Genomic DNA, 24,124 nt, shown 5'->3' on the forward strand with positions numbered 1-24,124 from the left:
GCCTGGGCCTCGCCAAAATGGACACACGGGGAAAGGGATAGTGTTTCCTCTTCCCCATTTCAAATGACAGTGTTGAACACTGATGACTTTACCAGTGGGAACCGCGGCGGGATCGGCACTGTTATTTTATCATCACCCCCTTCCCCTCGTCTTCCTCAACATCAAAAGAATAAAACCTAGCCAGCGCCAACCTGTCACAACACCTCTGCATTCAGCGTGTGTGTGTGTGTGTGTGTGTGTGTGTGTGTGTGTGTGTGTGTGTGTGGTTGTGGGACAGTACATCGGCTGGCTGTGGTTGGCAGTACGTACAACATGATGCCCAACTTCCCTGTCTCCCCAGACCTGGGCTAGTGAGGAGACGAGACAGAGACAGAGAGACAGACACACAAACAGAAGCCGCCACCGTAGACTCCTCCGACAGACACCCTGTTTGTCTTCCTCAAGGAGTACTCATCTCCCCATTTCCTCGCCTCCCTACCTGTGTTTCACATCATCCCACCAGAGACTGTTATTGTTTCAGGGTTTTTCAAAAGAGGGATGGCCTTTAATGGGAGAAGAATGAAAAGAAAACAAAACAGGCGCCGGTGTAGCTTCTCGCCGCGCGATGCTCGGTAGCAGCATTTCATTCCGACCGGCCCCGACCTGATGACGGGATCATGAGGGATCACAGGCCGTCTGACGGCACTCGCGTCCTAACGTTTACTTTAGCATTATTAACTGTTCCCTTCTGTATGTTTGGCTATCTTCCTTGGGGAGCTCTCCTTGCTCAGAGAGGCTCAAAGCATCTCCACGCCCAACCCCTCCATTCTCCACTGCACCAAAAAACGTCTACCCCCCCTCTGCCCCCTGCTTTCCACAACTCGATTGCTACCATTAGAGTGTCACCAGTGCTGTTTTTGTCGACCTGGTCGCTCTGTAATGGTTTTCCGACGAAGTAATGGCTTCCTCAAGGTCTTCATGACGGGAGGGTAGGAGGGAAGGGGGGGGTATGTTGAAAGAAGGAAATCGGCAAGAGACACCAAGGGTAAGATAAGTCTTAATGGATGGGTTGGGGGGGGGGGGGGGTCTTTAATGGAATAATTGGGGCAATTAGAGGTTGCATCGGGAGTAAAACGGAGGAGGGGGTCACCAAGAGGGTAGGCGCTGACGGACCCCCCGTTGTCAGGGTCATGTTGCCCCCCTGGCTGGGATTTTAACCAGCACCCCATGTCCCTGATGCAGTAGGTCCCAGAATGTGTGTGTGTGTGTGTGTGTGTGTGTGTGTGTGTGTGTGTGTGTGTCAGAGAGCGAGAATGAGGGAAAGAGAATGAGAGAGAACGAAGGAGAAAGCCACAGGGGAAAGAGACATACTATGAAAGACAACAAATTAAGCCGTTTTTCATCATTTCTCTCCTTCCAGCTGGTATGATGAACGCCTTACTGCTTGCCCCCCACCGCCCCCAGGCTGGCAGCAGAGGACGTTTTACACTGAACAGCAGAGAGCCAGCCTTGCTCTGCCTCATTACTGTGACAACAGAGAGCTGTCTGCATACAAACACCACTGGCACCCTCTGCTCCAAGTCTGGGGCCATCAATGGCATCTGCCTAGTGTCTTACGGAGCTACACAAAGCCCACTGTCATGACGCGTAGGGCCCGCTTCTGACTATTGGCAATTTGAAAGATAAATAAAAGGTTTTGCAATGGGAGACTCCGGGCTAAAACTAAACAACTATAAATGAATGAAAATATGTTTTAGGAAATGTTTTTTTTTTAAGAGAAGACATGTGCTCTTGAAGAATAGTAATTCCAACAACATTTGTAACACATTTTCTGTGTTAAAATAACAAAAAAAAGTTAAAAGTCGAAAGGCGCCTCCAAAAGCAGCAGTGCTAAAACAATGGCTGAATAGGACGAATATTAAAAAGGTGTTTTTCCGATTGATGTGGATTTAAAGAACACTAAGTACCAAAGGAGTTTAAGGTTACTAGGATACCAGCTAAATGATGGCCGATTACAATACAAAAAAGTTTTTGAAAGCTGTTTGACATTTTTATTTATGTGCTAACTTGTGATGTGATGGAGTTCTTTCGGGCCTGCCAAGGTCCAAGCCAGCCAGTCAAGCCAAGGCAACCAACCTCCAGGGTCTAGCAACAGATAAATATTGAAGAGAGAGAGAGAGAGAGAGAGAGCCCATGCTGATGTTGGAACAGTCTGAACTCTGCAGACGACACAGTAGCCAAATTAGGTCTTTCCTGATAAGAGAGCAGAGATTGGCCAAAAAGCCAGCACACAAACACATGCTTTCCGGACGGAGGGTGTGTGGAGACATAAATGAAATGTTAACGGGCAAGGGCTGTAGAGGAAATAAGTCAGACAGAGAGAGAGCGAGAGAGAGCGCTTGAGGGAAGGGAAAATGAAAAAGTGAGAGAGAACAAGAAGGAAAAACAAGGCGATACTTTTGTACTGCTGTACGCCAACAAGCTGAAAAAAGGCGGAGGGCTCGTTAAGCCCCTTATTTTCTGCAGGAGTCAAATATTAGCTGATGACAAGCCCGGATAACAAAAGTTGTTCAGATCAACAACACATGGTCGGACAAATATAACGCAACGACTCATAAAATATTACAGGCACCCTTTGCATGGTCCGGGGACAGGAGTTTATTGGACATTTAATGGCTGAGAGCTCAAAAACTGTTTTGTGTGTCTGTGTCTGTGTCTGTGTGTGTGTCTGTGTGAGTCTGAGTGTGAGTATGTGCATGAATATATGGGCAAGCCTGGGTCAAAGCTACGTAGACTACGAGGTTGTATACAGGGAGAGGTCACGACGGTGAGAGGAAACATTGACAAGTATCAGCAGACTTGGGCGAAAGGCTTAGCTTGTGGCCTAAATCTCCTTTTCTTTGTGCGTCTTGTGTGCATGTCTTTCACCGAGAGACATGGGGCTGAGGGCACCAGCTGAAGAGAGGCCAGACGCCGCCAGACAGCCCCAGAGAAAGTGCTCAAGAGGCTGGATGATTGATGCTGGACAATCACTAAGCCTGATGCATGCGCTACGCCACGTTAGTAATTAGAGAACGGGCGCCACTTAACCATCAAGTGGCTAAAGGGGCTGCTCTCGTGGAATAAGGAAGCCCACTACAAACCCACGATGGAGGAAGAAAAAAGAAAACACAATTTAGAGGGGTTTGTTTTGTGGGATGTCTTCAGGCTATTCTTCGGTGAAAAGCCCCTCCGATTTGGACGGAAATTGACATTACTCAAAAGACCATCACCGCATAAAAAAAAGACGACTAAAATCGATCCATGTTTTGTAGTGCAGAGCAGGGCAGGAAATGGCGCACAGGAGCGCCGGAATAAGTGACGTGGACGGGACCGGGGGGGAGGGGGGGGGGTCATCTTGGTGGAACGAGGAGGGCGGTTGAGGCCGTGGTCGATTACTCATCCGTAAGGCGATCCTGCGCTCGTCCTCCCGGCGTGATTAGCTCCACATGCGTCCGCTCCGGTTCTGATGTATAAATACCCCTGGTTTGTTATTGTTGGGCTCGGGTCCCGAACGCAACCGGCCCTCGAACCCTCCGCCGTGTATGATGAGAGGAACCGGGGGGGGGGGGGGGGGGGGGGGCAGGGGGGCGTTAGCCGTCCTGGGATCAGACCTGGCCGCTGAGTGCCGGATGACAAAGGGCTCACACTTTGTGCGGTGGCCGCGTGCGACAGAGACACAGATTGTGCGTTGAGAAGTGTGCGTTTATGAGCAGCCGAGCGGAGCGGTGGCGACGGCGGAGCCGTCCAGAGAGCCGTCAGTGTGAAGCGCGCACCGTGAAACTCCACTAGATAACTGCAAGTCAGACAGATGGAAATCTGGGAAAGGTCCCGTGGCGACTGGAGCCTACCGTGCGCCTGACAGGCTAATCTCCTATGAGGCAATTGACAGGGCCTATTGGCCGATGGGACGGGTAGACAAATGGATGATTAGACATCTTGCTGCAAGCTGGCTGGGGGACATATTGGATGGATGACTGCCTGGACTGGCTGGCTGTCTGACTGCCTTAGCGGATGGTTGGCTGTCCTTTGGCCTGTCTCATTAGTCGTCTAGGAGTGGGTGGTTAGGGTTGGATGGCGATTGTTTTTGTGTATGTGTGGGTGTGTGTGTGTGTATGTGTATGTGTGTATAAGTATGTCTGTGTGTGTGTGTGCGCGTGTATGAGGGTGGTGGTGAGGGGGGAATTCTGGGTGTGTCTAACGCCACTTTGGAGACCGTAGCAAAACAAACCGTCCAGATGCAGTTACAGCAAAAGCATGCAAGCCCGGGCGCCCGGAAAAGTTCGGCAGGGAAAACAAGTGCTGAGGTTAATTTAATAAAAACACACACACACACACACACGCACGCACGCACACACACACACACACAACAAGTCCTTCAAAACACCCTACCGTGGACCGAGGCCCGAACGCGGTGGCATTCAACAAACATTTCTCCCTCACGGCTCGAATTAAGTGCGACATTGGGCCATGCCGTCGACGTGTTTTGACATGATGTCACTTAGCGGCATGCGCACAACAGCGACCGTAAGCCCCCGTTGACCACTGCGCTGAGTGCGGTGTCGCGCGCGGTGTAAATACCGCTGTAGTGGAAACACATGGACGCTGTTCCCCCAGCAGATGTGGAGCATGGGAGCGATACAAGTGTGACTTGGAACAGGCATTAAAATACAATTATCCCCACAATCATATCTGGTGTGTGGGAGCTTGTCATTGCGTCTTACCTCACTCGGATGGCACGGAGCCGCTGTAAACACCTACGATTGTTACCGAAATAAAGCAGACTACGTTAACGAGCAATCGCGAAGGCTCCGCCAAACGTCAACGTTTTCAAAGCATCAGGGGAAAAACCGAAAATACAACTTTCAGAAAACAATCGGAAAATCCACTTAGTTTTACAGTCACCTGTACAAAAGGTTAAGGCGGTGCCGTTAGGAATAAGCAGGGACTCTGGATTCCCGTGCAACCAGTAGGTGGAGAGAGAGAAAAAACAGAGGTATGGGTAAAAAAAACCTATGTATATATAGTGAATCGGGTCGTACAATACTCGGTGCTGTTGCTTTCGTCCCCTCTGTGTGACCTGACATTCCCGCCACCTGTTTTCATTGAATCACCTGCGTTTGCTAACTCATTACAAAAACAAGCTTGCAGTATTCCCCTGTTTCGCAGCCCGGCCTTCCTCCTGCCCCCTAGAAACCAGTCTCAGGTTTCCCATTTTATTACCTTAACCCCGGCGTTGACCCCCTACTCCCCCCCCCACCCACACTGTAATTAACAAGTATACTGAGGAAAAGGAAAATTGCAGGTAATTATCATGATAATCACGGCGCAGAAAGGGAAATTCCTGGGAAGAACGGCCCAGATATGCACCCCATCCCCAATCCCAACCCCAAAACACTCTGAATCCCAACACTAGCACTGGTCATTACCCACTCACACACTCACTATGAAAACACACTCCGGGCCCACAGCCTCACTCAAACGTCGCTGCCTTCAGGTGCTCATGTATGCAACACCATGGTGTGTATGTGTGTGTGTTGTGAGAGTTTGTGTGCGCGTATGCACGTGCGTGCCTGCGTGTGTCTCTCTCTCCAGGCACATACCCACACTTGTCTGGTTGTGTCTGTATCCCCCCCCCCCCCCCCCCCCCCCCCCGGGCGCGAGTACCCATGTATTCCTGAGGTGGATCGCCCACCCTCATTGCAGGGAGTCAGGGACGACGCCAGCGGGTTAGTCATCGCCACATCACACACGTACATGGGGCCTCTACATGGGTCCGTGCGCGTGAGGCCGGCGGAGTGCGAAACAAAAACAAAGAGACAGTTGTGTCATGTGAGAGAGCCACGAGGCTCCAGTGTTGGCCCTGGGATTGTTTAGTGCTTTCCCTGGTCCTCATCCTGGCTATGAAAACAGCACTTTCACATGTCACTTCTCATTTCCACCGGGCTCCGTGGAGACGCCGTGGCAGTGCTGAGCTCGTCGGGGAGAGCCCTGCGAGCGGCGGGAAAACAATGGCCGCATTCAGCTCCCACCCGCCCCTTCTCCTTCCCGCCCCCCCCCACCAAACAGCCCCTGGGAACGCCGAGCCGAGAGCATAGGTGGCGTGGACGGAGGATCCGGGCGGAGAAGTGGGATTCTGGGAAGGGGGGGGGGGGGGGGGGGGGTTGTGTTAAGGTGTGTTTAATGTTTGTGATTACACATGATGAGAGGAAGTGTTTATGCTTTTCATAGGGCCTTGATGTATATCAGATTAGATGCGGTGAAGCCCGATGAGGTTAGGCTTTGAGGTTTTTACACTACACATGTTCACGCTCCAGCAGGCCCGGGATGTGTGTGTGTGTGTGTGTGTGTGTGTGTGTGTGTGTGTGTTTTCGTCATCCGGCACTCATTCACACATTGCAGAGACGCTCCGCGGAGGACTTGAGTACGCATACATAAACTATGTGCACACGCGTCTTACAAACATGCTTTCACAAACACACACACACACACACACACACACACACACACACACACACACACACACACACACACACACACACACACACACACACACACACACACACACACACACACACACACACAGCTACGCACAGTGGTGAGGCAGTGGAACACTACCAGCACTCACAACTTTAATCCTCGTGTATTTGAACGCGGTGCTCAATCTTTCTGTGCCGGTGCTCCCAATGAAACCCAGACCTAATCCATCAAATGAAAGATGTATTGCTTTTAAAGCACATGGCTCCGTCTGCAAAACACTAACATGTGTGGTGTCTCGCGTAATCTCATTAGCGCTTCCATTAATCCCCTGCCAGTGTCGTTACTTTCTCCTCGCGTTTGTCGCAGCACACTATAAACAGAAGATAGCCAACTGTCTCTTTCGATCGCTCCCGAGTCCACCGAGGCTAAACCTTTCTTTTATTTCCTCCTTCTAGATCAAGAGATCCCCGCATTGTTCCCGGGCACAACACAAACACGCTCATTGTGAGCCGCCACATGTGTTAACGTGTATATGCACTCAACGTCGTCTCCGGAACGAGGAACGCGTTTATAAATTGCGGCGCGAGGCAAAGTGATTGTGACGTGCGCTATCTGCGGCGGGCGAAGTCGATCCCTTCCAGACAAATGAGATCAGAGCAGCTGCTATTGTGCACTTCTCCGTGGCGTCCCGTGGTGCGTGTGGCCCGCCCTGTGAGGACGTCGCCCTGCCAACCGCCACAGCCCTCTCTTCTGCCCCGGCCCCCCCCCCCCGATAAACACACACAAATTAAAATAATAACATTGACTCGAGACGCGTTTGCGTTGGTTTGATGTCCCTGTCAATAATAACCTGCACACACACACACACACACACACACAGCTGAATTGCATTAAACAGAAGAGAGGAGAGCAAAAAAAAGAGGCCTTGGCAAATTCAGCAATGAAAATGTTGGACATGTCATATGAATTTTGTACACCGAGCAAGTGCTGTGTTAGAACACTCATGTCCAGCCAGTGCAATTTGCGGTTTCTCCAAATGAGAAGCCCAGCTGATTTGCTGGCAGCCCGCGGCTGTGGGGAGACGAGGACCGCGGGCCCAGTAGTGGCAGAATGGCATCGGCTGGTCCTGCCAGCGGTGGCAGTCGGAGACGGTGGGCTTGGCAAAGCAGGGTTCGATGGCATAGCCCCCCTACACCCCCCTCCCCTTTTTCATTTTCCACACACTGGCACTCGATGGCAACCGGTCCTAATGGGAAAACCAATCCTCCCCTTGCGGGCACCCGACCAACTCCGGGATAGTGCAAGGGAGTTAGGGGGATTGACATTGAGCCCGTCGCATTCCTGGCCGGGTCTTTTCATTCTTTTCCCTCTTACTAACGAAGCCTAACTGCCCAGACAGACGAGACGAAGGGAGGAGACGATATATGGAGTGTCGGGTTCTGAGCTTGGATGGCATTCTAGTAACCGAGCGTGCGCCGTCCACGCCAAGGTGCGCAGGTGCCTTGCACACAGAGCCGTGGTGATGCTCTCTCCCGAGAAGAGTGACAGGAGTGGGAATAAGCGGGAGAGCACTGCCTGCGGGTCCAGGAGGTTTGCGTTCGGTACACACCGGGAGCGGAGCGCACGGACAGGAGATAAAAGACTGGCACGCGAGATAGTATCCAAGAGCGAGATTTCGAAAGCGGAAGGGGGATGGCATCCCCGCGCGAAGCAACGACGACGGGACGACCTGACCGGGTACGACTGTTGAGGCCGGCCCACTTCCAGCGAGCGGTCCATAAAGAGAACGGCGGAACAGCAGGGGCTTCTGGAGCCAGCATCTCCAGTCTGCTCTTTGCATTTGCGTCATGGTTTTTAAGGGAACATCTAGACGAGGGGAACAGAGTCTGAGCACAGTGGGCCTGTCTGCCTCTAATGTTCTCACATCATACCAGTGGTCACTCCCAGCCACTGGAGTGGGTTTTTTTTAGTTGTTTTTTTTAAATTAGACTTTACAGAGAATTCCAGTGGAGGGGTTTATATATATTCCTGGGATGCTCCGAGGATGAGGATTTACGGAGTGTGTCAGTATCTGGGTCCTTTTTTCCTTTCTCTCTAGCCATTTCGTCCTTGCAGCTTGAATTGTGAATTGTGTTACACAATTCGGTCCTGGCGTCTTCAGTTCTCTTTGTCTAGAGCCTGCCGATTATTCAGCCTATACTTCGGACCTTTTATCACCTCAGGCAAAAAGCGATATATAAAACTATAAAATAAAGAAATACAAAAAAATCTCTCCTGATGCAAGTGTACTCCACCCCCACTGCACGCACACATGCACAAACATACACCCCACTTTCCTCCATAAACGTTATCCAAACATATTCTTTCAATAAATAAGACGCAGCTGAGCCCCTGCTTTTCAAAAATACAGCCACATGTTTATTCCGCTTCCCCAAAAACCCAGTTATTTCATCGTCCCGACGTTTGAACAAATAAATCAGGCACTTTTGGTTTCAGTGCGGGGGAACGGGAGCACGAGGAGAAGAAAAAAAATACTGCGGTGGAAGTGGGAGGTTGTCCTGGAAGATTGAGTTTTTACGGTCTCCCTAAAGAGCACCGCATGAAGTCACGGTCTAAAAAATGATCGCAATTAATCAGTGCTACCGAATACAATCCACTCGACTAATCACAATTTACTTAATGGATGAGTCACCGGGAAAGAAGGCTGTGCGTGCTAACTACGCCGCACCGGAAAACATTTTGCGAGCAACAAACAATGACGTTCAGACCAACAAAAGAATACTATAAGAGGATGAGAGAAAATTTGCCTGTGGAGGAGGGGAAACAAAAAGGGATATGGAGGGCCGGAAAAAAACAAGAGGCGGGGAAAATTAGCCAGATAGTGAACGCACCTCTTGCTATGATGTCAAGTTTGAGGATTGCGGGCGGATTACGTGGAACTGCGAGTTACAGGGCACATCTAAATCTATTCAGAGCAGCGGTGCATGAAGACTCTAAACAATCAAGAGGATTTCTCTCTTTTTAATTTCCCGGTTAGCGGGAACGGATGTGACTTAACATCTGACCCCGTGGCGGTGGTCCAAAGTGGAAACAGTCCTGACTGTTCTTTTAAGGCCACTCTTGCCTGAAGGGTCCCAAAAGTTGACGGCAGGTGCCATGTCCATAGGCCAGAGGTTAAGGCACTAAAAGGAAAACTCTCATACTGACTCATATGAGATTCGTCTGATGGATTGGGGGGTACACTCAGAGTGAAGCATGTTTGACATTGGGTAATTCTTGAATTCACTTTTGGCAGCTGAGATTTCAGCTTTAGTTAATACATTGAGCCATTCATTAACCCAGATCAAAACCAGGGTATTCTCCTGTCCTCGGGGATAGAGGTTCAATTATCACATTGAAGAACTTTGAATCTGATCAATTCATGGCCGACACATACCAATGATCCATGGCCAAATACACGGAGGCACCATTGTACCAAGTTCAGCACTATTCAAATGTACTTTGGATCGGCTCTGGTAACTGTCGCGATTCCTATTGCCACAACAGAGTAGACCACTACATGCTTAAAACACAGGAATGCAAATCATCCGTTTCCTCTAAACATGTGAGCCCTGGACGAAAAGGCTTTCCCCGGGGACAGGAAGTAGGCTTGTCCTCCCGCTCCGGGCGGTTTAGCCGAGCTCCATGCCTGACCAGACCACAGAGAGGCCGGACTTGAGATGCCCCCTATAATCACCTAAGGTGCTTTGGGTGACCCTGTGACCACAGCACCGATATAGCGAGCCATTTGATGGCACATTCCTCGGATGGCATGTGGCCATAATGGTCGTTTGGTATTTATTGTTTTGTTTTTGAAAATACACTTAAAAGCACGGTGGAGCCCTGCTGAGGGACCCTACACTTGGCACGCTCTGGGGAATTCAGGCAGTGGTGAGCCAGCCTAATTGACCGACATTCTATTGGTTAAAAGTCAAGCCTCGGCAACGGCCAAGGGATCAGCTTCCCCATTGGCCGACCCGAGTACTCTATTAGGCATGAATTGGGTACGTTCAATATTGTTTAATTGAGCCAGGGAAATATTGAATGTATTTTTTATTATAAATAATGTGTATTTTGAAACTCTAGCAGCCCATAGCACTGTATATGTTATTTATCCTTCCAAATTCTTCTTTTTTCTTTTAGTCTTTGCAGCTTTTACGTTTTGTTTGGCAGAATCTTTATTTTCATAGGCTTAAACAATTAGTCAATTGTTTTGAGTTAGTTTGAGTCTTACTCATGTGGGATAATAAATTGAAGCTGACAGCTTTGTGAATAGAAAAAAAGAGGACTGTTACGTGATGGTTGTTCCCCGCCGATTCGAAATCTGCATACCAAATATTTGTCACAGTACAACGACAGTACATATTGCCTGAAACAAAAGGTTGAAGCAAAATACACCAGGAAAAAAAAAAACCTGCATCTCAGCTGTGTCTACAAATACTAGAGAGAGAGAGAGAGAGAGAGAGAGAGAGAGAGAGAGAGAGAGAGAGAGAGAGAGAGAGAGAGAGAGAGAGAGAGAGAGAGAGAGGCCAAGAGTGAGAGAGAGAGGCCAAGAGACGCCTGGACGCCTGGTCCAATCCCAGGACCAACAGGAGACGTACGTGGACATGCATAATATAAGGAGCAACACAAGCAGATCATTAGGCTGACCAGCACTGGGTGTAAATCACATCACGGCCGGACAGGAATGGGATCCAACATCAGACATGTAAAAATGCCAGTATACAGTGTTTATATGTGCCACAATTATTTTATGCCACAGTTTTATACTCGGCTCAAAGTGTAAGGAACAGGAGGGAGGGAGGGAGGGAGGGAGAGGGGGAGAGAGAGAAAGAGAGAGAGAGAGAGAGAGAGAGAGAGAGAGAGAGAGAGAGAGAGAGAGAGAGAGAGAGAGAGAGAGAGAGAGAGAGAGAGAGAGAGAGAGAGAGAGACCCAAATATGGATGAGGTGTGTTCCTTGTTTGCCCCAGGGCTGTGGTCAGAGGAGTGGAACAAGAGGGTGGTTTGGGTACAACCCGAAAAAAAAAAGAAGCAAAGTCCGAGACATGGTCTGACCAGATCAAAGGAGGGTGGGGCCTACTGACAAAAAAGAAAGAGTACCGCGATGACAGGCAGAGGTCCTTGACGGTCCATCACAGGCGGTGGACCGTTCTGTGTGTGTGTGTGTGTGTGTGTGTGTGTGTGTGAGAATACTTGCGTGCAAGTGACAATTTGTGTTACTGGGATTGCGTCATAGTATAGAGGTCAGTCCGGAGAGTAAAAAAATAGATAAAATGTGTCTGGGTTATAAGAATAGAGATGTTATAATAGAGACATGTTAAACTGGAATTACTACATGAAAAAACCCACCCCCCCTGGCCAACACAATGACATACAACGTCATTAAAACAGCAGCACCTCAGCACCAGAGAGGTGTGTGTGTGTGTGGACATGCTCGTTTGGGCAGTTCACACACACACACACACACACACACACACACACACACACACACACACACACACACAGACAGACAGACAGACAGACAGACAGACAGACAGACAGACAGACAGACAGAGCGCTGGGAAAGGACCACGGGACGAAGCCACCAAGTTGTGAAGACGCCGTCCCAATGAAGGACTGCGCTTGAGGTCAGGTCAGACATGCAGGCGGGCGGGCAGAAAGACTGACAGACAGACAGACAGGCGTGAGGCAGCCGCGGGGCGGACAGCTGATTGGGTCGGTCGAAAAGACGAAGACGTCTTTTTGAGAACACGATGATGGGAAAACAGCGACGACTGACCCTGGAGCAGCGGAAAACCCTTTTTCACGAGTCTCCGACAAGCCGAAAATACACACGGCCCAATGGTAGGGAAGCTGCGGTCGGCTCTGCTCCCTGCACCGCGTTTACAACTTCAAGGTCGAGGGTTAGATTCCCACAGGCATTGGAACCGACTTGGGAAACACATGTGAAGTGATTGTTTGGAGCTGGGCTTTCAGCTCGTACACGGACGCTACATGCAGAGAGGTTCACACACTTCACGGTGCGTACAGGTGAGGGGCGGGCGGCTCCGGTCGGCCGGTCGGAGCGTACACACACACACACACACACACACACACACACACACACACACACACACACACACACACACACACACACACACACACACAGTGGCCCGGGAGTTAGAATCACATGGAGCGGTTTCGGTGAGCACAGACAACAGGAGTTAATAGAGAGGAGCCAGGGGAGAGGACTCACCAGCGGCTCCTTGTTCTTCACCAGCCGGATGATCTTCACCGAGTCCTCGTCGTCGTCGATGTCGTCGGGCAGCGGCGGGAGCTCGGGCTCATAGTTCTTCTGGGCCACCATGTCGTGGACCGACAGCAGGCCCTGGGGTCGGGACGAGGGGAGGCAGGGGGTTAGAAAGAGAAGCGGTAAAAACACGGGGCATCGTTTTGAACCGAAGCATTGATTTCCGTGTTACTTAAGCCCTAAAAAGCACAGGGTAATGACGACGAGACGGCTGCGGGTTCGATCCGTCATTCTCTCTGAGGGAATTTGGGGCCTGGCACGGACGAGCGTTATGGATCGGGGTGTCGGCCCCGAGCGGCCCGTGATGGATGCCGTCGTGTTTGGGAGGCTGCTCCATGAGCTGCATGTGTTGAGGGTCATTACGGGCCAACGCTCGGGCCCCATTCATCTCTCTGATTAAAGACATCAAGCACTGTTCATTCACCATTGCTCACAAGTGTGTGTGTGTGTGTGCATGCGTGCGTGCGTGTGTCTGCAGATGGCTAAAGGCCTCTGTGATCACGATGCGTTCCCTTGCTCTTTCCTAGGACAGCCTTTTTTTTTTATTATTCTTCGCAGCGGCGATGTTCCGCAGTGTTCGGTTAAATCAAAGTCAGAATCAAGTTCTCGGCGGCCTCTGGTATTTCACAGGTTCACGAGTGCGCACAAGAGAAAAGCGGGAGGCCGAGACGGAGACGAGAAGGATGCCATTGAGAGTGTTCATCTTTCAAACTATTTAACGACTCCGTGTCCGACGCACACAGACCCAGCTGGAAGCGCACACGTTTTTCCACCAGTAAGAGGTGTGTGTGTGTGTGTGTGTGTGTGTGTGTGTTTTGGGGGGACAACCAAAGAAACTACAACAAATAAATACTAATGGAGAGCAAGAGGGAAGACAGACAGACAGGGAGAGGACAAGGATGGAGGTGGGGGTTGGGGGGGGAGGTAGACAAGGAGTAGGAGGAGGAGAACGATGTGTTTTATGACACAGGAGCACACTTGAAGTACAACGTTCAAGATGTTGCTAACCGGGAGCAGAAGGGGGGGAGGATGAAGAGGAGGAGGATTAGGAGGAGACGCAAGCCACACATTGTGGCTGTGTCTCTTGGGGACTGAGGCACGCACGCACGCACACCCGCACGCCCGCACACACACACACTTTCAACCACACAGGCCTGTGTTTGTATTAAAGCTTGCATGGCCATATATATATATAAAGAGGCAAAGAAAAAGCATGAGTACGAGCACGAGTGCGCACACGCACACACACACACACACACACACACACACACACACACACACTTTCCATTCGTCTCCCCTTTCATCCTGTTAATTACTCTTCTTTTACTCTTCCCTCCAACTAAAACAATCTTTCTTTTTTCATAATAATTCAATGTATTCTTTTTTCCCCTCCTCCTGCTCTCCTTTTTATTCTGAGGTCATGCAGCATCAGCCGGTGGTTGGAGTCTGATCAGCCGTCACATTTTGGTGGTTGAGCTCTGCGGTTTCTGTTAAAACAGATGCAAGGTCCCAGTCCCATAAGATCAACATCAATACGTTGGCTGCAAAGAGCCGGGCAGCAGGAACCACTGATCCTAATCGTGGTAGCAGAGGTAAATAACCCTGTTTTAAAGTGTTTGTCGAAGAGGTTGCTTGGTAAAAAATAGGATGCTGAAGCATGTCGGTCATAAAAGTGTGTAAATGCACGGGTTTATGGGCCTTTGTGCAATAAAGCCAGTTTTATTTATTACACGTGGAGTGTTCACGACTACAAAATACTTCTCTGTGTGTTTTAAGGCCAGTAATGACACAACCCATGTCTCTCAACACACACGCGCACACACACACACCCACACACTCCTATCCACACACACTCCTATCCAAGCGCAGAAGTCTGGTTCTGGCCACAAAGTTAAAGCAGTGCACATCAGTCTGAGCTCCAGTTCGGATAAAATATTACCGTACAAATATTAGTAGAGGAACCACTGCCGATTGCGCTTCCACCATCTCTCTCTCTCTCTGTCTGTCTCTGTATGTCTCTCTCTCCCTCTCTCTTAAAGTCTGTCTGTCGCCCCTCTTCATAGGGAAGCGAAGGAGGGTTGGTGAGCGAGAGAACAAACCGCCATCTTCTTCATCTTCCTGTGTGTGGCACTGTATCCAGTTGCGAGCATTTGATTTCTTTTCCATTACGACTCGGCAGGGTGAGCGGGACCGCCGCGTGCTGCGGTGTCGGGCTCCGGAGAGGAAACCGGTGCCGCGGGGGGGAAGCTTCTCCATCTGAGGGGGGGGGGGGACCGCGGCCTCCTGATGCCGCGGCGCTGTCACTCAAGGCACACAATACGGCCGGGGACGAGCTCGCGTGGCAATCAAACTCACTGCCTACTTGCTCGCTCTCGACACCACGGGTCCGCCACCCCTGCGGTCTACATCGAGTCGCACGTCTTTACAAGTGTAAGTCGAACTCCCTGCTTCAGCTCGAAATTCAAACGAGATAGAACAAAATAAAATTCTAAAGCACTTTGGGCCGAGCGAGGGTGTCCCACCTCCTGCAATACCTCCCTACTACCCTGACCCGTCCTCAGCCTCCACACACCCTGAGCGGGCCTGTGTAAGAGAGTAGCACTAACAGCCAAGCCCTAATAGGTAGCACATGGCTAGGCAGGGCCCGAGTCGAGGTCTGCTGGGAGCAGAAACTCAGGCTCAAACCTATTGATCCATGTCGGTATGCACGCGCACACACACACACACACACACACACACACACACACACACACACACACACACACACACACACACACACACACACACACAGCGTTGTGCGAGTGGAAGGTGTTCTTCCTGCACCGCTGGGAGTGAACAGGTTGTGTTACGCCTCGGTGTCCGTGCCTCCACTCACTCACTCCAAATCTAATCGGGAGCCATTTCCTCATAGCAGTCCAGGAATGGATAGAGAGAGAGAGAGAGAGAGAGAGAGAGAGAGAGAGAGAGAGACCAAAAGAGAGAGAGAGAGAGAGATAGAGAGGCCAAGAGAGATAGAGAGGCCAAGAGAGATAGAGAGGCCAAAAGAGAGAGAGAGAGGCCAAGAGAGAGAGAGGCCAAGAGAGAGAGAGAGAGAGGCCAAGAGAGAGAGAGAGATAGGCCAAGAGAGAGAGAGAGATAGGCCAAGAGAGAGCGAGAGAGGCCAAGAGAGAGAGAGAGAGGCAAAGAGAGAGAGAGATAGGCCAAGAGAGAGCGAGAGAGGCCAAGAGAGAGAGAGAGAGAGAGAGAGAGAGGCAAAGAGAGAGAGACATAGAGAGAGAGAGAGAGATGTGGCGGTCGAGAGGTTGCTAGGCCACCCTTGTTTTTCTGCCCAGGCATCCATACCCTCCGCCCCCCCCTCTCTCCCTGGGTCCCCGTGTTTGTGTTCATTAGACATAATAGGGATCCTAGAAAAACAGATCACTGGACCAGTCCAAACAAACCTGCGTGTACATTCCTGGCATTAACTCTCATTAAAGCTCCTGCTGCCCCCCCGTACCCCACCCTCGACCGCCACCACCCACCTCTGCATCCACCCCCCATTCAGCCTTCAGCCCCATGGCCGCTGGCTCAGGTCGGGGCATCGTCATACCTCCTGGGGTCAGAGGGGGTGTGTGTGTGTGTGTGTGTGTGTGTGGGGGTGTGGGGGGGGGGGGGGGTGTACAGGTCTCTGATGTGCCAGTATGCCTCACAGCCACTGTGTTGGGCTGGCGTGGACATGGGGGGGCTCATTTGTAACCCCGCCAGCTCACACGTACACACAGGCATAATGACGTGGGAACACACACACACACACACACACACACACACACACACACACACACACACACACACACACACACACACACACACACACACACACACACACACACACACACACACACACGGAAACAGGCGGCCATCATAATTGTCTTAATAGGGGAGAAATTGTTGTTTTCTCATCTGCAAGTCGTAAAATATATGAAAGTGGTGTTGGTGGGGGGGAGATGAAGATGAAGACGGTGGTGAAGAACAGGAGTTAAAGGGAGGGTGGGGTAGGGGGTTATTTAGCAGAGCATGATTTATGTCCCACCCAGTGAATGGACCATTTCAGCTATAATTGAGAGTGATACAGTTACTATCGCACAGAGACGCCATTCAAAAGGCGGGGGGCCAGCTGCTGGTATTTTACGCAACAACACCCCATCCACACACAGACACACACACCAGGGCCCTTGTGATTTAAACATGGGGCCGCCGGCCTGGTACACTATCGGGTGCCCCGGTAGAACGCGTGTAGGCAAGAGACTTTAAGACTGAGCGAGAGACCTTGAGAGAAAATAAGGATTGAGAGGGAAGGAGGGAGCGAGATGGGGGTCAAGTCCAAGCTCCCCTCTTAACCTGTCCCTTTATCAGCGGAAGAATGAAGGTAAAAGATGGACTACGGTGTGTTTCTGGGAGGCCTAGGATGTGGATGTGCAACGATTGAAGACACACACACACACACACACACACATACACACACACCTGGATGGTTCTCTGTGAGATCCACACTGGGGTCAGGTCCTGTAGTTCAGGAGGGAGGGAGGGAGGGAGGGAGGGAGGATGGGGTGAGGCAGGTCGCGGACCCAGACGGAGATGAGCACCGGTGTTTGTGTGTGTGTGTCGATTTGTCCATTTGTCTGTGTGTGTGTGTGTGTGTGCAGCCATGGCTCACATGATAAAACAGGAATGATAAATGACACGGAAAGCCGATGATCCGAGCCAAGAATGTGTAGCTACTGTTTTCAGGTTCACATTGTCAGCCTGAACTTGGACCCCCCCGCCTCATCTGATCTCAGGTTGTCACCGGCAACGCCTCCTCCAGCTACGGCAGAGCCACATGACGGCTGAGCCCCCCCCCCTCCTATGTTGATGATGGATAGAGCGCTGTGCAATGTTGCCGTCACTGCATTCATCGATACGTGACGAACGCGATCACAAGCATGCTTCTTTCACGAGGCAAAAGGGTTGTCTTTCGGCCCGCAAATTTCTCTGCAAGGCGACCGAGGCACCGTGGACCTAGTAAAGTAACTACATGGTAAATATAAAGTATATATCCATAAAGTTATAATATAACGTGATGCATTGAGTCGTAACATCACACACACACACACACCAAAACATAGACACAGGCACACACACCACACTACAGAAACACACACACACACACACACACACACACACACTAATTCAGCATTTGCAGCAGTGAGTTGCTGTAACACTGGTTACTTTCCACGGTATTGAGGCTACCATTTCTTGACAACAGAGAAACTGTGGGAGTGTGTCTGCATATGTGTGTGTCTACATGTATGTGCATGAGTGTATATGCGTGTCTGCATGTCTGTGTGCCTGCATGAGCGTGTGCGTATGTGTATGTATTTGTGTGTGTGTCTGCGACCCTGTGTGTGCGTGTGCGCTTGCGTGCGTGCATACGCATGTATGTGCGTCTGTTGGAGTCGGAATGCAAAGCTGTTGTTTCTGGCAGGGTGGAGGCTGCACATTGAAAAATAAAGGAGCTCTGGAAGTCTCTCCATGTGTCACTCAACAGCAAGACAATGCTTACTGTCTCCTAGGGATGGCCCTTCAAGACACTGAGATAGCTCCAGACAATTTATATACTATTTAGCACTAAATCTACACAGCAACAGCCTGCCATTTGGCTGTACAAGCAGCTTTGGCTGTGCAACCAGCAGACAGTAAGAGAACCATTTTGCCATAACACTAAACCAAAGCTAAGAATTGGCGATGCTAATTGGAGATGGAGGAATAAGCTTATGATGGCGGCGTGTATGGAGTGTTCGTAAGGTCATCTGCTGGAATATTCTGTGTGATCCCCGTCTGTTACAGTGGACCAACTATCTGCATCAATTAAATAGGTTCTGGTAACTTGGAAAATACATCATAGGCTACGCACGTGTGGAACCAAAGTACAAACCAGCTGTAACCCAGAGGCTGTAGGAGCTAGGGCTGTCTTGGTTATTCATTGTCCCCTACCACGCTACAGGAAATGTGAGGTGGCTCAAGGTAGCCGTATGCAATATTACCGCAATTCTGATTATCTTCAGCCCCATCCCTTATATTACTAAATAATATAAGCGATATATATATATATATATATATAATATAATAATAACACTCACAATTAGTGTACTTCAATAGTTTTAATCGATAGTTGAATAGTATCTAATGGTTTTCCCCCTGAATGTGCTGTTTGCATTTAAGCTGGTTAAATAAATAAAAACAACTGGATTACACCACATAAAGGGAGGGCAGAGGATGTCAGGTGCTTCCGGCTGCACTCACTGGTCCGAGTCCATCTCGCCTTCGAAAGAATGAGTCAAATTCTCACACAACTACCATGTAGTTTGTTCATTGTGCAAGGCATCAATTCAACTGCAGGACTAGCACTATGCACAAGCACGTAAAGAGAAAGGACAAAGGACACTTTTCTGGATGATGGACCATCAGGAACTATTGTCTATTCATGTTTCTTAAATGATCATCCACTTACAATAAGTCAGTATATTACTTTTTTATATAGTTTGCCCTTGTTTAAATGTTTAAGAAAATAAACAATGGTAAGTTCAAGATGCATGCAATGTCAAATACTGGTGTTGATGGAAGACAAGCATTTTCTATCTAATAAGTATTCCAAAGTTCGCCCCCTGAATCAAATTAAACACAAACCCCAAAGGTGCATTTTAAAACTAGACAGTGGATAGGCAGCAGTATGTATTCGTGGCAATAGGGCATCAGGGGGTGAAATAAGCATGGGAAACTGAGTACTTATATGGAAAGTTCTTCCCCAGAACTCCACTGAGAGCATTTGAATTATATAATTATATATAAGTGAATTATGAAATCTAATATACTTTATTTTCCTTTGGATTTGGACCTGACCAAACTCACCTGGACGTGAGGCCTGGACAGAAGTTTCACCAGCTCTTGTATCTCGCCATTGGCTGCTTTCCCCTGGAGATCCTCAGACAACTGGAAGCCAGAGACAGAGACAGAGCGAGAGCGAGACAGAGAGAGACATAGACAGAGACAGAGAGAGAGCGAGACAGAGACAGAGACATAGACAGAGACAGAGGTTGAGAGAGAAATAAAGTGTGAAAGACATTCTCAGTTTAAAGTCCAAATGCAGATAATTTCTCGGAAAAGTCGATCACTCAATTTAATTTAATAAGCATGGATTGTTATCATTGGTATGAGAGCTGCAAATGTTTCATTGTAAAGTTCAGCCAATAACTAATGTGTTCCGACAAAACTCAAAAGGCATTGATCTATGGTTCTGACTTTAAGTACGTCTGGCTTAAAAAATCTACAAAAATATAAAATTGATTAGAATAGTCTGAAACGTGGTATACAAAGTACTAGGTCAAATTATGTATTTTTGATAAAAAATCAAGTGCATCAGATAATCCGGCAAGAAAACGGGTAAGCAGAGCATGGAAGAAAGGCTGACGTAACATCTGTCTAAAACCAGTCAGAGCCGTTGGGACGAGAGAGAAAGAGAAACAGAGCTAGAGAGACCTTGAGAGTGAGAGAGAGAGAGAGAGAGATAGAGAGAGAGAGAGAGAGACCACAAAACAGGCCGTTGCAGTAGTGGAGCAGTGAGATGATGAACGTGTCGACGTACACGCACAGGGGGGAGACGAGCACAGGACACAAAATGCCAACCACCATCAGGCGGGCCGTGTGATCATGTGAATGTGCCGCTGTGTTCTTCAGAGAACCGGTCCCGGGGAGCGGGGAGATGACGACGGTGATTAATGGGGCCGATCGCTCTCCACATCCAGGATGTGGAGAGAGTGCGGCAGAGCAGCACCTTGCAGCCACATACAAAGATGTGCTTGTACGGGACTGGACTCAAGAAACTTGACATCTGCCCGACGACTGACGGTGAGGAATCACCAGACTTCTGAGAAAGGCTCTCTTCGGCCCGCCAGAAGAGCTATGGGTTTGTGAGCACAGGAGGGCGAGTGTGTGTGTGTGTGTGTGTGTGTGTGTGTGTGTGTGTGTGTGTGTGTGTGTGTGTGTGTGTGTGTGTGTGTGTGTGTGTGTGTGTGTGTGTGTGTGTGTGTGTGTGTGTGTGTGTGTGCGCGCGCACATGCACACGTGTGTATGCACGCCTGTCAACTGAATGTTTGCATGCACATATGTTCCAGTGTGCTGTCTTGTACTGTACACATGTGGTGTGTGCATGCGTGTGTTTGTGAGGAGGTGTGCTGGTGGCTTTATGTTGGGCCACTACTACTACTACTACTAAACCACTTACTAAAGTAGACTAAACTTTGAGAAACAATAACCCGAACCCCATTTCCTCAAAAACAAACATTACATACATCCCCAGGTTGCATGCCCCCCGACAAAGAGGGAGCCAAGGTGAGGGGGGAATGGGGGTTATATGAAGGCCAGGGGTGGGAGGGCGGTGGAGAGGGACCGTCACCCGATCGTCCCCCTCTGCCCCCTCATCACCCACTCCGCACATTCAAACACCCTCTAATGGATGTTGGCAGTGGTCAAGGTCAGAACTGCAGACCCCCGGTTCAACCCTTTACTACTTCACCTCATCACTTCTTTGGGGTGACCAGAGGGTCATGCACCCCAGGGGGGCACTGGGAGAGAAAACACGGCAGGGGGAGGGGGGGCGTGGGCTTGGAGGTATGGAGAGGATGACGCTGAACTACAGAGGAAAGGGTAGAGAAAGACAGCACGTTGTAACGGCAAGAAAACAGATGTTGATGTAAGAAAAAGGTGAAAAGGTAAAGAACCGCAAAAAAGTAGCAGGATAGGAAGAGAGAAAGAAAGAAAGACTGGCAGAGAAAAACAGACATGCAGACAGACAGGCAGACACTACATCAGACAGGAGCGGCGGAGGCCAGGAGAAAGACGTTATCTTTGCGGGGTGCAGACTGTTTAGTGCGGGAGCATTTCCAGCATTGATATAAAGATCCATCACCTCGCTGCCAAATGGTGAGCAGCCAGAGTCAGTGAAAGAAAGAGAGAGTGTGAAAAAACAGAGAGCGAAAGATAAAAAGAGAGGGCACAAAAGAGCTAGAGAGATTGAGAAAGAGAAAGAGAGAGAGAAATTCCCAGTACACTTATATTATTGCCCTGTTAAGGCACCTTGTCCCATAGCACAGCAGGGCGAATGAATCATAAGGCATGTTTGTGCACAACACACTGCAACACACTGCCTTCTTCCATGCTGCTGTTACAGTTTCCATTTCCTGTATCTGTCTGTAGTTCAATATGTCTGTCTGTCTGTGAAGTCTACCAGTCCGCACCCCCACGTTTGCTGTATTTCATTTCTCCCCCCAAGAAAACACCCCAGGCACCTCTGTGTGTTTAGGAAGAAATGTGGTCCTAACACACACACACACACACACTCTCTCTCCTGCTCTCCCGCTCCTCTCCCCGTCTCAGAAACACACACACACACACACCTGTTATCACTTTCACTCAGTCAGTCAGGAATCATAAGCAAACGGCGTGGTGGTGAGGTGGGAGAAGCATGCATCGTGTACTGTACATTCACGCGTGGTGTTAAGGGGCCGATGGAGGAAGGTGGAAGAAACAGCACCGCTTGTCTCTCCAACCGTGACATGAAACGAGGCTTGGAGGGCGCAGGTCTTGGCCAGGGAACGCCACGCGGGCTGAGCAAGGGTCTCCAAAGCGCCGGTTGCTCTGTTTCACACGTGTTTATGTGTTTGGTGGAGGCTCGTGTCAATACACAGCCCTTAAGCTGTCGTGAATTCCTGCTTTATTAACTTACTCATTACCTGCCGCTAATGCTGGGGGAAACCCGGCCATTACAGCCGGTCCCCGGTCAAAGTTAAGCCCCACGAGGAACGTAAATAATGTTTTACGGCGATCTGTGGAGATGCATTTGAGGGACTGCAATTTATTGGCCTGCAGGGAGAGGGAGGGGAGCCGAGAGCCACCTGACGCTTTTGCAGGATATCCATCAGTGTCTCTCTACCTCTGTGTCTGCGACCGTGTCAGGCAGACGTGCTCAGGCTGGTGCTCTCCGCTTCCCCCTGCTGGTCATTCCAGGGAACAGCAGGTCTTCATTGCACTGGTGTAAATGTGGGAGCGGGAGGGGAATGGGTGGGGTTTGGTTTGGGTCGCGGGGGCTCAGTGGCTCAGAGGAGTGAAAGAGCAGGCCCCGGGGCCCGGGGCGGGGGAAATGGAGATGGACACAGATTACAAGATGGAGGCTGACACAGAACGAGTGGCCAGAGTTTGGCGTGCCGACGCGGGGTCCTTTGGCACCGGCGCTCCTTTTCTGGGAGTCTTCAACGGGACTGATAAAAACTTGCGGAGCGCAGATGGAACGCGACGCACGCCAAGACAGCTCATGTCTGCGGGCGGCTGACCCCCCCCCGGTTGGATTAATGTAATGTGGCACATTACATTCTGCTCAAGGGGACAAGTGCATGCATCTGCATTCGCTTGAGACATAATGAGAGCTAGTGTGTGTGTGTGTGTGTGTGTGTGTGTGTGTGTGTGTGTGTGTGTGTGTGTGTGTGTGTGTGTGTGTGTGTGTGTGTGTGTGTCACCCATACGTATTGGTTTCAGAGATTTACAGATTTAAAGAATATAATATTATCCAGCTTTAAATCTAAAAATATATGTGTGGTGTGTTTGTGTGTGTGCATACATACAGCATATCATTGAAAGTATATAATGTACGTAATACAGAACACTGTTACCCAAGTAGAAAGACTTGCTGGTGGTGCATGGGTAATGTCAGGCTCTAGCTGCTATGTTTGTGTTTTGGACATTGCTGTAGGTGGTGTGTGTGTGTGTGTGTGTGTGTGTGTGTGTGTGTGTGTGTGTGTGTGTGTGTGTGTGTGTGTGTGTGTGTGTGTGTGTGTGTGTGTGTGTGTGTGTGTGTGTGTGTGTGTGTGTGTGTGTGTGTGTGCGTGCGTGCGTGCGTGCGTGCGTGCGTGCGTGCGTGCGTGCGTGCGTGCGTGCGTGCGTGCGTGCGTGCGTGCGTGCGTGCGTGCGTGCGTGCGTGCGTGCGTGCGTGCGTGCGTGCGTGCGTGCGTGCGTGCGTGCGTGCGTGTGCGTGCGGTGAAGAAGTAGGGGGGGTAGACATAAGTCGATGTGTCATTTCAACTAAGGCGATAAATATTACAGCTCCATTACTCGAAACCCAAGCCCGAAATGAATTTCTCCCCCAAACTGTACGTCTCCATACAAACCTCTACCACCCACCCCCCCCGGTCCCCACCACCACCACCACCACCACCAGCACTCTGCACTGCAC

At 50.0% G+C, this 24,124-nt stretch overlaps 1 protein-coding gene across 1 annotated transcript in view; it reads right to left on the reverse strand.

Moving 5' to 3' along the window:
* Positions 1 to 24,124, reverse strand: part of mpp7a (MAGUK p55 scaffold protein 7a) — a 113,698-nt gene that overhangs the window by 35,038 nt on the left and 54,536 nt on the right. The window contains 2 exon segments of the mRNA XM_084475184.1: positions 12,772 to 12,903; positions 19,753 to 19,833. Coding sequence (XP_084331310.1) covers positions 12,772 to 12,903; positions 19,753 to 19,833 — 213 coding nt within the window.

Source organism: Micromesistius poutassou (genome assembly GCF_964030765.1).
Source record: "Micromesistius poutassou genome assembly, chromosome: 11".
Taxonomy (NCBI): Eukaryota; Metazoa; Chordata; class Actinopteri; order Gadiformes; family Gadidae; genus Micromesistius; species Micromesistius poutassou.